Source organism: Microtus oregoni, unplaced genomic scaffold, assembly GCF_018167655.1.
Source record: "Microtus oregoni isolate MIOR12 unplaced genomic scaffold, Mior012 000013F_ref0000133, whole genome shotgun sequence".
Classification (NCBI taxonomy): domain Eukaryota; kingdom Metazoa; phylum Chordata; class Mammalia; order Rodentia; family Cricetidae; genus Microtus; species Microtus oregoni.
Window position 1 is genome coordinate 5,076,565 of NW_024543072.1, and position 16,972 is coordinate 5,093,536.

At 45.3% G+C, this 16,972-nt stretch overlaps 1 protein-coding gene across 8 annotated transcripts in view; it reads right to left on the minus strand.

The window, feature by feature from the left end:
* Positions 1 to 4,813: 4,813 nt before the first annotated feature.
* The window catches only part of Erc2 (ELKS/RAB6-interacting/CAST family member 2), an 892,417-nt gene continuing 880,258 nt past the window's right edge, over positions 4,814 to 16,972 (minus strand). For all 8 annotated transcript variants that reach the window (XM_041662605.1, XM_041662600.1, XM_041662604.1 and 5 more), the window contains one exon: positions 4,814 to 7,718. In XM_041662605.1, coding sequence (XP_041518539.1) covers positions 7,272 to 7,718 — 447 coding nt within the window. In that variant the 3' untranslated portion in view covers positions 4,814 to 7,271. The remainder of the gene's footprint in view (positions 7,719 to 16,972) is intronic.

Consider the following 16,972-nt stretch of genomic DNA (forward strand, 5'->3'; position numbering starts at 1 on the left):
ATATAGCACAAGCATCCAATCTCAGGTCCTCTTTAAATTCTGATGCCTGTCTCAACACATGGTCCACAGTCCCATCTAGAATCATACATACACTGTGGTCTGTTTAATTTGGGTAATTCCTCAGGTATTCTAAGTACTGAGGGTTAAACCTAGGGTCCCCATGCTTATCAGTCCCTTGCTCTACAGGAAGATATAGCCCTAGCCTTCATTCCTAATTCCTCAAGCTTTAAGATGCTGTGCTGGCCAAACAAGAAATGCCCTGGTTTTCCAACTTCTGTGATGTGAAAATGGGTACATACTGGTATTAACATTTCTTAGGGCAAATCTTTTATATGAGGTAGAATATAGGTTGCTTGATGAATTCTTACAACATAATCCTAACTTTGTAAATAATTTCTGGACTAAGAATTCAAATTCTTGCGTGATCTAGGAAGGTATTCTGTTTTGTGTTGATTTCATTGGTTAAATAAAGAAACTGCCTTGGCTTTTTGATAGGGCAGAAAATTAGGTAGGCGGAGTCGACAGAACAGGATGCTTGGCAGAAGGCAGTGTGGCAGACGCCATGGCTCTCCTCTCTGAGATGGAGGCTGGTTGGACTCATGCCAGTAAGCCACAGTCAAGTGGCAATACACATTAATGGAGATGGGTTAAACTAATATGTGAGATTTAGCCAATAAGAGGCTAGAACTAATGGGCCAGGCAGTATTCAAATGAATACAGTTTCTTTGTAATTATTTCCAGGGCTAAGCTAGCCGTGCGGGAGCCAGGCAGGACGAAAAGCAGGCCTGCTTGCCTCATCACTACACTTGTGCCTACAGGGGAATCTTAATCTTGTATTTTTCTGGGCTTTATCTGAAAAGACTCAGATGGAAGGTTCTTTTCTGTCTAGAACTGTAGGAAAGGTTGCAACGTTAGGGCATATGGCAACAATTTCTCTCCTAGCTCTGGCTCTCAAGTCAGTCACTTGATACAGTCCCTCTCAGGGCAGGTAGATATCTTGAGGCACTAATCAGCAAGTAAGAAGATGCCCCACCCCAAGCACAGGCCTGACACTGCTTAGGGTTTCTCCCTCAGACTCCATGGCTGGTGGCTAAGAGTTACAATGTTCCTGTGGGCTCTGACCAGACAGCGGCTACCTTCATATGTGGTATATGTTTCCCAAAGTAAGTTTGGAAGAAAGAAAGGAACGAAGGAAGGAAGGAAGGAAGGAAGGAAGAAGAGAAGGAAGAAGGGAAGGAAGAAAGGAAGGAAGAAAAGAAAAGAGAAAAAAAAGCTACACGGTAGTGACTGAGCAGCAGCCGCCTTGGCTTGCTGGTCTCATGCTGTTGCACTGAGCTATGGTCTTCTTTGGGAGTCATGGCGGAATGAAATGTAGCTTTGCTATGAGCTGTTCTTTTCATTGTGTAAACTGGATGCTTGCATCCTAGCACTCACTTCCTGTTTTTATTGAACCTTGAGCAGGAGACTCTATGCCCAGCAAGGAAGAGAATGAGTCTTTCACCCTCACTGAGGAGTTATGAACTCTGAGTTCTCACCTGTAGGGCTGAGTGCCCAGGAATATATATATATATATATATATATATATATATATATATATATATGTGTGTGTGTGTGTGTGTGTGTGTGTGTGTGTGTGTGTGTGTGTTTAGATTATGGAGCTCAGAGCTGCCTTGAGCTCAGAAGCATTCCACGCACGGTGGTTACAGGTAAGCACCACAATCTTCACTTGTGCACTGATTTATATTCATGAAACTTCTATTCTTTTCTTCTGTGTGTAAAGAGTCTATCCATGCAAAAGAAAAGAAAAGAAAAGCCCTAGCAGATAAATGCCCACCTTTCTGCCTGCAGCTGCTGAGCCATAACACACTCATGGGTAAGGTACAGGACTCACCAAGGTCTGTGTCCCCGAGTCTTCCTAGAGGAAGTTACCATGTTGTGACAGGCGTCACCTTAAACCAGCCTGCACTTGGACAGGGGTCTAGTCCTCTCATACTGGCTGTTTCTGTCAAAGATGCTCCCATAATCTAACAGGAAGATGGGACTGGAGGTAACTTCCATCCAAAAGGGACAGCTCAGACAAGCAACAGAAACTGTTGATCAAACTCTTTGCTCCTAAAAATTGGGAATTTTTTAATCATATTGGTACTGTGTCTTTTGCATTGCCCCCAGAACATTCTAAGGTAGAGAGTCAACCATTTATCTCTGTACCCTGCACATGTGGTGTGTATGTAAGTTCATGTGGGCGCGCATGAACCTGTGTGGAGACCATGGGTAGCCCTCAGGTGTCTTCATCCCCATTATTCTCAATTTCAGTTTTTGAGGCAGGGTCTCTCACCAGATGCAGAAGTCACAGATGGCTAGAGCTGTGGGCAGCAAGTCCTAAGAGCCTCCTTCTGCTTCCCAGTGCTGGGGTTAAGGTAGGTGCCATAACACACAGGTGGGTTTTTTTTTCACATGGTTGTTGGCCATCTGAACTCAGATCCCCATGTTTACATAGCCAATTCCCAGCCCCTACTTCAATACTCTAAAAGTCCAACACAGTGGGATGACCAGAGCGACCTTGGTAGCGAAAACTGACAAACACTGACCCAGCCAAAAGGGCAAGGTCAATATCACCAGTGCAGTCATGTTTCAAGTATGGGCCCTCCTTGATAAGCTGCCTGAAAGACAGCCATTTATCAGCTCCGTGGCCTTCCTCTGAATGGTCCTTAAGTTCCACAGGCTGAGCCCGAAAAAGAGAGAGCTGTCAAATCTCAGCAGAATGTATCCTACAGTAGACCTGATTAGTGACCTCCGGAGCAACCAAGGTCATACAAACAAGGAGAGTCTGAGTGGCTCTCAGTGATAGGAACTACGGCAGCATGACAATTAAATGCAATATGATCCCCAAGATGAAAACAGAAGAGAGGGGTGAACAGGAAGGAATCAGTATTCACTCCATCCCTAAGGTGTGATGTTACCGCAAGGAGGGGGGTACATATCACCCATTTATCAATTTCACAATCAAGAAAACCACGTATCTGTGGGTAGGGAGTCTCCTGGGTAGGCTCTGTGGAATGGGCTTAAACTGGTCTCTTATTAATACAGACTTATGCTTCATCCCACCACTGGATATCTGTGAGGGCTCCCTAAAAGCACTGCATTATGGCATTGTGGTGAAGGAACGTTCACAGACCCATAGCACCGAGTACACTATGACACTAAGTAAGGGCCCTGCATGGACTACATTTGGTCGTCCCCATGACTTCACGTCTGGTAGTTAGGTGAATGTGGGTCACGGTGGTGCTTACTGCAGAGCTGTTACCAGGGCGGATGAAGGTGGGTGCTACGACATCATCAGTTCACCGTCCTGACGCTGGCGATTCCTCAGGTCAGGTCAATGATTTACTACCTGTTTCCTTCTCATCAGCAGGGCTGCAGCTCTGGATCCAGGGTGAGGCTGTCTTCTCCGGTCTTCTGGAAGAGCAGTTCACAGAGCAGTTCACAAGAGGCAGTTGTGGGAGACTTGAAGACCCAAACCACAAGTGTGCCCAAGTCTCACCTGTGAGGCCCCAGGGAGCTCTGCAGTGGCCAACTGGTCCAACAACATGTGGGCTGCTGTTTGTCTCACCCAGGGGCTGGCTTTGTTGGTTACAAAGTGGGGGTTCCGTCTGGCTAGCTAGATTGACATGAACCATCCTGAAAAGTGCTTCAGCAGGCCTATGATGTGAGAAATTTTTCCCTGACAGAACTCTCTTTCTACAAAAGACAATAAAATGCAAAGGACAAACAAGGCCCCAGTGTACCTGATTGTCAGAAAAGTCAACCCCATAAACCCAAAGTACTGAGGCGGAATGATATTTTCCTTGTGGTCAAGGATCAGCTGGGACATCTGCCTAGACCAGTTGCTTATCCTGGACCTCAGTTTCCTCATCTGGTAAAACACAGTTTCTAGCGACCACTCAGCAGTTTTGTTCTTGGTAAGAACTGGAAATTCCATGGTGCTAACGTAATACAGAGTTCTAACGGAAAGCTGGACCTGGTTCTGTAGTCTTCAAATGGACATTGAGCAAGGTGCCGACACCGTGAGGTGGTATTGTCTATTATCCAACTCAGGCTTCCAGGGCCCATGAGTCCACACACGGGTGACCGTGGACATCCAAGCAGGGACAGTGCTGATCACAATTCTTCCTGCCTAAGTTTCCATCTCTCTTTTCTCAGATGGAGTCCACAATTTTCCCATTAGAAACCTCGTTCCTTCAGGCAATAAGGCTGTCAACCACACAGCCTCATCCTCTCAGCTCCCAAAAAAGGAAGGATTCAAAATCCAAACAGAGCTAAAATGTCTGTCCCTTTGGGGGACATTTGTGGATATTGAAAAGGAAAAGTCCCTTCTGTGAATGCTTCAAATGCCCAGAAAGATCTTTGTTACCAAGGAGAGAGCCCACACAGACTAACGCCACCAGCACAATGAGGAATGCGAAGAAGGAGAGGGGTGGGAGGGAGAAGAAAGAGGGAAAAAAGGAAAATAGAAGGTGTGTGTGAAAGGAAGGGAATGGAGAGGGAAGGAGGCATGGCCCACGACCTAACTTCCTGATCTGAACTGCATGGCCAGCTGTCCATTAAGGCAGATTTCCATCCTGGCCTTTCCAGTTAATAAAGACAATAACTTTCCTTCCTCCCTTCTTCTCTTCCTCCTTCCCTCCCTCCCTCTCCCCTCTCTCACTTTCCTTTTTGGCCTGTATGTTTCTTCAAATGGTAACCAATGGCCCCCAAGGTGTTAGAGACGGTCACCCAACATATTTGTAAAAGATGGAACGCAGTTACTTCGGAAAGAAACAAGGTTTATTTGATGAATATAAATAAGACAATCAGCACAAAGTACTCTTCATACACATGATAACAAAGTTATGAGCTGTACATACCTTGCACATGGTATTTCTACTAGACATGAGGTTACAATGACTGGCTAATACATGCCCATTGGTAGTTTTGAGGGTTCCTTAATTTTATTTATTTATTATTTATTTTTCATATCGATGTCCATAATCACATGGTCAATATCACAACCCACATGCCACTCACTTGAAGAAATATTACAAGAAGCACTATCAAACAAGGGTCTCAGGGAACTAGATACATGGACCCCTGGCAGCATCCAAATGCAACTCTACACAAAAACACGGCAGAGAGAGCTTATATCAACACATTTGAGGTCTCATCATAAACACTGTTTAAAAAGTAAAACCCACTTTCAAAGGAAAGTTGACACACTGTGAAGGTGCATACTGAATACACAAAATCATTAAATACAAAATCGAGACTGTATATAGAAATCAAAAGGGGTTATAAATACAAGCCTGCTCTTGCGCAAGGTAAGACTTAAACCAATTCCTCCTAAGGGTTAGCACAACCTTGTTTTTGTTTAGTTTCAGTCATCCCGGATTAGAAGGGAGCCTGCTCAAGGTTGCAGAAAGAAAATACCTTCCGAACGTCACAGTGTTTGTTGTAAACCCAGACACTATTTTCAATGTGTGAAAAGGGGTCTCTTTTGTAACCCCCAAACGTCAGAGAATATTACAGAAAATGGGAAAAGATGTTGTGTTAGATGGAATTCACTTTTCCAGGGACCAAATGATACATTCGCATGAATGTAAGATCAAAAATACTTTCAACCAACAAAAGTGGGGCCAAAAAAAATCCCCCAAACAATAGCTGTGACAAAATTGGCACAAATGTAGAAATAGGTAAATACACATGGTTGATCGCTTTGTGTGCTACTTCAAGGACCCCATTTACCATCCTGGTTCTCCTACTTCCTATTTCAAGTATTTAGTTGCAGAGTTCAAGTCATGACCTGGTGGTAGGCTGTGAGGACTTCTCTGAGGATACCCAAACCATACCTGGGGACCAGTCTGTGGCTTGGGTTTTCATTGCCACACTTCACCAAAAAATACTAAATAAACTTGCAAAGAACTCTGCTCCCTTCTCTAACAACGACCTACATCCTTTTGATAGTTAAAGGTCAAACTTTTAAAACACAAATGTATTTGGATCATTTATGTTAACATGTAAGCTTTACATAGTTCACAATTTACTGACAAGAACGAAGCCCACAGCAGGAAACCTGTTTGAATATATTAGTCCTGATGCACCAGGAATAAAGGGCGCAGTTCAGAAACAGTTTCCTTTCCCCAGCAAACAAGGGGTTTGTCTTCTATCTCTATGGCTCATGAGAGAGGTCCAGAGTTAATTGCACCAACATTTTGGAAAGTAATAATGATTTGATTCAATGCAAGATTTCAGCAGCTTCTGCTTAGAACCCTTTCCACAGCAGCAAAAAAAGACAATTGTATTTATTAAGGCCACTCATGCTAAAATTCACTGTTTGTCCTTTAGGAATGCAGGAAGGAGGGTTCCTCCCCTCGACAAGAATGGGTCAATACAAGAGCTGCGCATTTGCCAGGCTCAGTTGTGGGTTTTGTATGAAGTTGTAATGACTAATCATTTTTTATCTTCAGAGGAAGCAGCAGGAGTAGAAATCTCCTAAGTACCTTGTCATTGTATGTAGAAGACCTCGGAATGCGGTCTCTTTCTCTGGCATGTGCTTTAGATAACGACTCTACCGTACCCACAGACAGCCTGTGCAATGCTATTTACACACACACAACTTTTGTGATTGTTCTTCATTCATCAATGCTTGCATGTTTGATGCTGAAAATGCTTTGGAATCCACATTAGAGACATTTTCTTAAGAAAAAAAAAACAGTGAGAAATGACCCTTCATTTAGAGAAGACCCAAGCTCACACTCACTGCTTGCACAGCATTTGGATCTTGAAACATGAATGAATCTCTCAGCTTCTTCATGGAGACCTGCATGTGTGAGAACGAGAAGGGCCTGAGGCCGGGTCATGTCCCAGCCGTGCGTGGGGTTCAAGGAACAGGTGGAGTAGCCACACGCAAACGCCTCAGGCTTTTGCCACTCTCTTGCACATGAACAGGACAGTAAAATTATGAATGACCAATTTAGATGTGCCACGCACTGTCAGAGACACACACCATGTTCTCATAAGGCGATTTCTTGGCAAGTTATTAGTGGTTTAAAAAATTGATTTCATTTCCAACCTGGCCCAGAGGTAACAACTGATAACACCATCGAAATGTGGTTCCTTGACTGACAGATTAAAGAAATAGAGGAGGGCTCTCAGTTTTTGGTCTTTTGGTTTCCTCGTCAAACACTCCACGCACCATGGTGCATAAACGCCACCAGCAGCACTCACCCGCAGCAAGTTTAGACTGCACGGTAATCTGATGTGTTAGGACCACTTGGACCGACCAGCAGGATAATGGGGGATGGGGCGAGCTGTCCAACAGACACTGAATCCACAGTTTGAATCCCGTGCAGTGCCCGTGTATCCAGGAGGCAAAGCAGCAGAAATAAAACGCTCACCACGTGGATTTCAGCAGACACGGTCACACTGTAAAGGTCCAAATCCTGACAGAAAATGAAAGGACTGTCATCTTTCTCCTCCTTCATACACTTTCTTTCCCATACACCCAAATGCAGGAGGGATGAGGTGACCAGAATCACGCAGGAAAGCGAAGGTGAGGATCCCCCTTGCGTTCGGACCTGCCCCTGAGGCTGGTGGTAATGGGCAATGGAGACAGCCACGCTGCAGGAGATTACGTGGCAATGACTGCAGTGCGGAGCTTTCCCTTTAGCCAACCTTTCTGACAGCTGCAACGAGAAAGCACATGATTTAACAGGGAAGGACGCTGGCGGGACCATCTGCCACGTGTGGTGTGGTAGAGGCTTCCTCCCCTTCCCCGACCCAGCCGTGGCCACGCCCACTCCCTTTGGTTTGGGTCAGGTGAGAATGGAACGGGAGCAGAGAAGAAAAACAAACAGAACAGGAAGTGAAATTGTGTCCCACCAAGTGTCTTGAGAAAAGGCCCTTCAAACCATGTCCCGTACTGTGCACACATTACCGATAACCACAAAGAAAAGGAAGGGGAACGGATGTGTCGGATTCTCTTATGGGTCACTGTGGCATGATCAAACTGCTTGTCACTTTTTTCTTTCCATGTTTGCTTTCTACAATGTCTATGGTTTTACTTAAAAAACAAAAAAAAAAAAAAACTCAACTAAGAGACTAGAATGTTAAAGGCCATCAATCTGCCAAAAGCGTTAGCACTCACTTACAAGCCGGGTGACAGCAACCATTTGAAAGACCTGTAAGCCCTGTGAGAGCAATGACAAGTGACGGTTGGAGCTGGCAATTCCATTCACGTGTACATGCCAAAGAACTGAAAACCTGGACTCAAACAGATTCCCGAACACAAGCGCTCCAAGTGTCATTGTTCACAGCAGCACTAAGTGCCTGTCAACAAAGGAGTGGATAGCAAAATGTGGTGTACACGCTGCAGCTGCACCATGCTGGAGTTGCAGCTGTGCCTGGCTTCTCTGCTCATGCTCAACCACGTGCTCCATGCACTGCCACTCAGAGACCCTTGGAATGCTGGGTGTTTCCAACATACGGACGTCACGTGGCTATCTGGAGACTGTGGCAGGGAAGAGAGGGTGTACACACGCACACACACACATGCACGCACATGCACACACATTTTTGTCTCATTTTACTCTTTGAGACAGGGTCTTGTTACGTATTCTGACGTTGAATTCACGATCGCCCATCCTCTTGCCTCAGCCTCCCGAGTGCTGGGAATGCAAGCATAGCCCACCAGGTCCTGCCTTCTAGCTCACGTTTTATACCGACCCTTGGATGTCTGATTTGGCGGTTGATCCACAGCTACACTCAAGTCCTTCCGGCTGATGAGAAAGTCAAAGATCTCTGAGTCTGCCCCGGCAAGCATCTACCTCAGGACATCCTTAAGCAGTGTTCACGGAACACATGGCTTAGATGGGACTCGGCAAACTCACACTTTGAGGAATTTGGGGTAATTCTTCTGGTTAAAAAACTCGATTCAGGGCAAAGAGTGACTGCTGCAGAGGCAGAAATTTAGGGAGTTTCTAGTGCGGGTCAGGTTACTCACTCTGGCACATAAAATCTCTGCAAACTTTGTATGAAAATTGTAAGTCTGAGCACGCTTTCTGTTTCATGAGCTGTGCATAGCTCTCATTCTTTTGTGTGCTAAGCATTCCTTAATCATCCCTTTAAAGGGCTAAGCGATATATTAAGAGACCTGTGATGAGGCGGGAAAGAGGCACACGCGGCAGTATTAAAACACACAGGTTGTTTCCTTTGGGGAACTAAATGAAAAATAATTACGGTCGATGTCCAGTGTCTTTGATATTTTCCCAAGATAAAGCAGCAGAGAACAACTGTTCATGCGGTTTTGAGATGAGTTTCTAGCTGGCCACCAGATCACAGCAGAACACGGGTCTCTCTCATGGTCACAGTGGACTGCTGTGGGAAAGACAATCCTTATCTTTAGACAAGAGAGCTCTCAAAAGTCCCAGATGGTTTAAATACTGACCTTAAAATGTCATCTAAAAAAAAAAAAAGCTACAAACAAGAGAACTAATAAGTAGCACGCCTATCACACATTCAGTGAGGACCCCTCCGAGCCCTTACGCCAGCTACCTTTTTTAGGTCCTAGGACACTTCTTAATTCTTTTCAGTGGAAAGACGACAGAGAACATGGAGGTGGTCATAAACTATAACAGTCTACCATGCAAATAAATGATTTTTTAAAAAGTGTTGCCACCCTTCAATAAAATAGTTTTTTCTTTTCTTTTTTTTTTTTGATGAACCAATGAGTTTTATTGGGGTACACTTACAGGAATATGAGTGAGGGGTTACCTATGGGAACAGAAATGACTCAAAGGCAGCTACATCATCAAAGCCTGCCTTGTGGGTGACAACTCATCAAAGCTGTAAGCCTGGAGCTCACTGTTTCATACAACCTGAGGGTTAGCATTAGACTTAGCTTCACAAGTTAGAGAGGGCCTTTCAAAGTAGCTTGGTTGGTCTGAGACTCTTTCAGGGAGTTTGCCTAGTCTGAGAGTGTCCTTACTGTTTATATATGCTTGAAATAGTTTTTTCACCAAGAGGCTCAGATGCCTCTGAAGCTGAAAAACCAAACCAAACTAACCCCGACCGGATGTTGCCAGTAGTTGCAATGGAGAGCATCACTCCTTGAGGGGCAAGCAAGAAGGGACTTTTAAAACATTTAAAAACGAGGTGGGGTGGGATGGGGGTAAGGGGAGATGGGGAGAGAAAAGTGAGAAGGGAAGGATCGGGGGAACTTGAGGAAACAGGATGATTGGGATAAAGGAAGGTTGGATAGGGGAGCAGGGAAGCACAAATCTTAGTTAAGGGAGCCACCTTAGGGTTGGCAAGACACTTGAACCTAGAGTGGCTCCCAGGAGCCCAAGGCGATGTCCCCAGTTAGTTCCTAGGGCAGCTGAGGATAGGGAACCTGAAATGACCCTATCCTATAGCGATACTGACGAATATCTTGCATATCACCATAGAACCTTCATCTGGCGATGGATGGAGATAGAGTCAGAGACCCACACTGGAGCACTGGACTGAGCTCCCAAGGTCCCAATGAGGAGCAGAAGGAGGGAGAACATGAGCAAGGAAGTCAGGACCACGAGGGGTGCACCTACCCACTGAGACAGTGGGGCTGATCTATTGGGAGCTCACCAAGGCCAGCTGGACTGTGACTGAAAAAGCATGGGATAAAACCGGACTCTGAACATGGCGAACAATGAGGGCTGATGAGAAGCCAAGGACAATGGCACGGGGTTTTGATCCTACTTCATGGGCTTTGTGGGAGCCTAGCCAGTTTGGATGTTCACCTTCCTAGACATGGACAGAGGGGGGAGGACCTTGGACTTTCCACAGGGCAGGGAACCCTGACTGCTCTTTGGACTGGAGAGGGTGGGGGAGAGGAGTGGGGGCAGGGGGAAAAGGGTGGGAGGAGAGGGAGGGAAATGGGAGGCTGGGAGGAGGCAGAAACTTTTTTTTTCTTTTTCTCAATAAAAAATTAAAAAAAAATTTAAAAACGGGATCTAGCCTCCCAACTATGCCAACCAGGGACCCTACAGACTGTAAGGTGATTCCCTCACAAGTAAGCTTAAACCTCTCCAGTATTCTCTTGCAAGGAAGAGCCAGCTCTGTCTTCCAAGGCTGCAGACATTTCTGCTATAATGGTTATGGCCACTCCAATGCACAGTTGTTTACAGCATGCCACCCTTGTTCATAGCTCCCTGTAACCCTGCAGCACTTGGGATGGAGGACCTATGAACCCTGGCCAGGCTGGCAAGGTCGCCTTTAGTCTTTGCCCGCTCTTTATTTCTCCCCACGCTGTAGTCTCCGGCATCGCAACATTGTTCGTCTCCTAAGTGCATCATTTTCCACATACATTCCGGTCATTTCTCCATCGGATCGATCTCCTCATTCTCAGCTGAGATCCTGTGTTACCCCGGAAGTCTTCCACATGGTCTTTCTCTTATGACTTGTCTAGGCTTGCCCTACCCACTATGATAGCTGCTGACCACATGTGGCCACCGAATACTCAAAACACGCCTAATCCAGATGGAAACACACTTAAAGTGTGAAATGCGCACCAGATTGTGAAGATTTCAAACAGAAAAAAGAATGGACGCTATCTCAGGAACAATTTTTAATACTGACTTCATGTCAAAATACTTTGGATGTATTGAATCCAGTAAAATCCATTGCCCTAAATTCTACCTGTTTCTTACACGTGGAACATGTGAGCACTTCAGAAATGTGCGCTACAGAGGTGACTCTCCGTTCTGTTTCCAGTGAAACCTATAGCCCAGTTTGGTGAGGGCAAGGGCAGACTGCTCTTGCTTGCCCAGCATCCCCTGAGTTTGTACAGTTCCTGGAACAGATGTGACAGTGTGATTAGAATAGACAGGGTCCTGAAATCTCCCTCCCCAGTCTCCCTTGGAACAAGCCTTTCTACCCCAACTCCAACTCCAACCCCAAGCCCTGGTTGTTGAAGTGACCTACAGCAGACCATAATTATATTAATTAACCCAATTAGGGCTACGATCCAGTTTGTTTTAAATTAATAGAAAGGAAGTTTGCCCGAACAGATTTAGCTTAAGGATGGGGCCTTCTTTAGCACATGTCTTTCTCCTGTCATTGCTAAAGAGAAAGCCAGTGTGAAAGCTGTGGGGACACAGGGGTGTCACTCCTCAGGGGTGAGGCAGGACAACATCCTTTAGGACAGTGGTTGCTTCTCAACCTTCCCAATGCTGTGTGTACCCTTAATACCATTCCCCGTGTTATGGTGACCCTCCCCCCTCAACATAAAACTATTTCATGGCTACTTCATAACTGTAATTTTCCTAATGTTATGAATCATAATGTAAATGTCTGATATGCAGGATATCTGATACTCAACTCCCTTAAAAGCGCTGTTTGATACGCCCCCTCCCCCAAAAAGGAGGCACCACTGACAGGCTGAGAACCACCACTTTGGGTGACGAGCCTCTCCACAACACAATTGACAACCAGAGAGTAGTAAGAACCTCAGTTCTATACCCACAAGCAAGTCAAATTGGCAGTAATCTAAAAACAACTTAGAGCCCAGGGCTCCAAGAGCCTTCCCATTCAAATCCTCTAAGTTCTGCCTAGACTTGTGAGATAGGGACCCCCCACCCCCAGACCTTCTGGGCTTCCCTCAGGAGTCTATTAGCATACCAAAGCTCTCACTGGCCTCCAGGCTCTCTCAGCACCAGGAAAAGTTGTTACAGAGTCCATGCCAACACCTTGGCTCCTCTCAGCTCTTCTCACCCTACCCTCACCCAAAACTTCCCCAGTCATGCCCTTGCCCCCTCCCAGCTTCTCACTCCTATATAAGCCTGACATTTTGGCCACGTGCTGTTTTTTTTATTCTCACTCTCTCTCTTTCTCTCTCACTCTTACTTCCTGTATGGGCTGTCAGAGGGACCTGCGGGGTAAACATGGGTGTTGCTTGTAAGATGCTGTGTTTGAAGGAATCTTTTTGGAAGAACAGAAAACCAGCACTCTGCACAGGCAATGTGCCTGGTGTTGGCAGCAGTCACAGTAAAGGGCAGGGACAAAGTCCATGTCCTCACTTAGTCTACACTCTCATGGGGAAACAGACTATACAGATATACGAACTGACACCTGAAGGAGGTTTTAAATCTCTGTGCCCTGAAGGAGACAAATGCCTGCGATCAGGAAGGATCCATTTGATAGACTGATTATCAATAACCAAGAAACAGTACCTCTGACTTTGGATGGGGAAGGAGGCCTAAAAGTTCCTGGAGGAGGAGGGGAAAAAAGCAGATTGACTTATTTACACAGTTTGATCTCATGTCTGCCCCCAGACAAGCAATTACAAACATCCGCAAGTGTATGTACCCCCGAATATTGATGATGTTTTATCATGGAGGTATTTACATTTTTCTGAGAATTTTTTGGAGATTTTGAACTGAAGAGTGTGGGACTGCTGTCATGGCTGATGTAAAGAAAAACCCCTACTAGTGTCACTGCGGCCTAGGGTGCAAGAGGGACGGGGGACAATGTACCCCAACAGGGAGATTTTGGCCCAGGACATTCACCCCAGGAGAGCCAGCTATAAATGTGCCTTCAGACTGTTTTTCTTTGGAATAAAGGCACCTGCCTGGTTATGGCTTTCTTCTCTGCCCCTTCATCGGTGATTTGCAGAAACGGGCTGGGAGGAAGGGGTCTTTGGTAAACACAGAGGGGTTAAAGGGGAAACTGTTTAATAACAGTAGTAAAACGCAGGCTATTTTTGACATCTGGGTTAATGTCCACTCCGTTCCATGTGCGTCCCAAATGTGTGCAGTGTGCCCCAGGTACAAAAACAGACACCCATTCACAACAGCCACGGATGCCCCTAACATATTGCACATGGTACCCACATAAAAGGCCAGCCCCTGATAGACTAATTAACCATGGAGGAAGAGAGGGCTCCTTCAGGGCCTGGGGCATCCTATAGAACAGCTCCTCTGAGCAACTATGCACAGGAAAGCCCAATACAGTCATTTCTGCTAATAATAATAATAATAATAACATATAACTACATCTGTGTTATAACTTAACATCTTTTAAAATGGGATGGATTGGGTTTCCCGTTTTTTTCATGAAGATTTATTTATTATTGTTGTGATCAAAGTGGCAACAAATTATGTTAAATCATTTAATTTTCTTGATAGGAGCAACCACCTTGAAGCCATAATTCAAAAATATGAGTGGAGAGCAGCATTTTACCTTGAGAGTGGCCTCCTGCAGCTCACAGGGCAATAAAATGTAACACTTCGGAGTTACACTGCAGGGCTGGAAGGGTGGGGGTAGGGCTGGCCTTCCAGCCCGGGCTGAGGCTGTTGGGATGAAGAGCTGCAGGAGGCGGCAGAGGAGGGCTCTGCCTTTCATCTCTGCCCTTTTTCCGCTGGATGCGACTCACCCATATTTTAAAGGAAGGGCTTCAGACTGATATGCAACCTATACCTGGAAACGGCCTCACACGGGGCTGTGAATTCCTTGGGATTTATTTTTGTAATTATTATTGTGGTCAGGAGTATTAATGGCTCATGTTTGGAGCAGGCTGTCTGCCCAGCATCTCCTCATTAATTATCCCAAACAAGTCGTAGGGTACCACCCATCCACTTGCTTGGGTAGTGGCCCCTCGGCATCCGTGAGAACTGAGTGTTTGAATCACATGCCCTCCTTTGCCTCCTTTGAACCTACATCCTTTTGACTTTTCAGTCCTTTTTTTCTTCTTAGGTCAGAATTTCTTAAACCTCGGTCTTTGTCTCTTATCTTTCACCTCTCCAACTTGCGTGAGCTCTAACACGGATAGTATTTAACTCATATCTTTCTCGTGTAAACAACCTCTAAACACAAATACTCTGTTTCATAAAGCTTTATTTTAATACTTTAGCGGGACCAACTTTTGTCTCTTGTCTAGAATACAAGATGAAAAACTGCCTGGCCATTGCAACACGAGGCTTCATTCTCCGAAATCTAGTGGACAACATCCTGCCACATATTAGCTTTGCCTTGGACCACTCCTGACACCCAGCAATGACCTTGTCTCAGGGGAGCACCTGCTATGTATCATCTGGTCGTGCACACACTTCCATGGCCACCAGCAAGCTCTGATGCCACCTTGGTTTACATTGGGGGTCTAAGTATGGTGGATTGAATTACCTCCTTCACAAAAGCAGAAGGCAGGGGCAGGAAAACACCAAAGTCCCCCATCAGACAGGTGGGAGGAGCTCAATCTAATCTTTAACACACTGGTTGGGGAGTAATGAGTGATCTGTTGTAATTTTTTTCTTAAAAACAAACAAACAAACAAACAAAAAAAAACCAGGTCCTTGGCCAGCCTACTTTTGAAGGACTCTAGTTCAGTTTTCCTCAGTCTCAAACATATGCACAATTGTGATTGAAAGTTCTCTGCTGCCAGGCACTGACCTCAATGAATGATGGCCTCCAGTCTCCCTGACCTCTGTCACTAAGATGCCAATAGCATACCCTCACTCCTGGTCGTGACAATGAAGACTCCAGGTATTACCAGCTATCTCAAGGAGGAGCACAGCTAGTGCCAGGTGAGACTTCTTGGTTTAAATAACTGTTACGAACAAATTGGCTGGCTGTGGATTTTAAACATAGAAATACGTATGTGCATACATACAGTTACCAACCCAGAGGAGATATGAAAAACTTTCACAGAAACAAAGATTTATTTCTACACTACTTCATATTATTTGAGATACAGCTGCCTGGGCTTAAAAGTCCCTGGAAGTCGGTATAACCTGAGCACCAAACATAATGAAAATGTACAGCTATCTGACATGAAGTAGACAGGCCGCTGTGCTGAGAGAGCAAGGCACCTAAGACACTTGCTGAGCTAAGTGAGAAGGTAAAATCTAGTTTAAATTTATGGCATTCCTCTAGTGTCCCTCTAGGAGCTTGGCATTTCGCCAGGGTTCCTTGTTAAAAATTTGTTAAACGTGTTTGGCATTAACGCAAACACAGAGTGGCCATTTGTTACAAATTCTATTGGAATGCATTCATTTAAGGCAATGAAGTAGTTACTAGAAGAGAAAAAAAAGTTCATTAAGTACATTTCAAAAATACAATGATGTATGCAGTGTAAGTGTGGCGCCCCTGTGGCTATATAAATCGCCGACAGAATAACCACACATTGTGTTCAGTTTGAAACTGGACTCTCTTAAACAGAAATGATAGAACAAAAACTCGTTTTGTTTGTTGTCAAAACTGACGTGAGCCCTTCTTTTCTGGACTAGTTGAAACAGCCCACAGTTTGGCATGGATTTTCTAACATCTCCAATCAGGAGAACACACAGGTTAAAATAATGCTTTGGGAGTCTTTGCGGGAGGGAGAGGGCACTGCCGACCATACTGGACATGAGAGCTGATTCAGCAAACAGAATTCCCATGCTCTAGAGAGAAGGGAACCTACCCTGGGGAATCCTGCAGACGTTCACTCAGGTGGGGCCACACTTCCGCACCCTCCTACTCACAGGAAGCTGTTAAGTTACCCACAGAGGGGGAACCGTACGCTTTCATCACAGGGGATGGAATCCTATGTGCAAATACCCTAAGCCTGTGTACAGACCTCCCGTCTTCCTGTCCCACCCCCAGCCTATTCACAACCAAGGCATTACTGCTGAGTAATAGCTGCTCCTTGGCTGGCTGAGAATAGTTCCAAAGCTGAGCTTCAGGAGAAAGTGGCCATGGGCCATTCAATGACATGTGACCCTATAACACAGCTTACTAAGGATGTAAACTTAAAACATGTCATTTGGGGGCCCACTGAAGCTTACTTGTGGATCTTAAAACTGAATTAAAATTTAGGCTTACTCAGTCACCTTCAGAAAGTCTGACCCGAGTATTCTTGTTTCTGAACGAGCATCCCAGCAACCGAATCCTAGTTCTCAGAAGACACTGGAATAAGCCCACGTGAGTA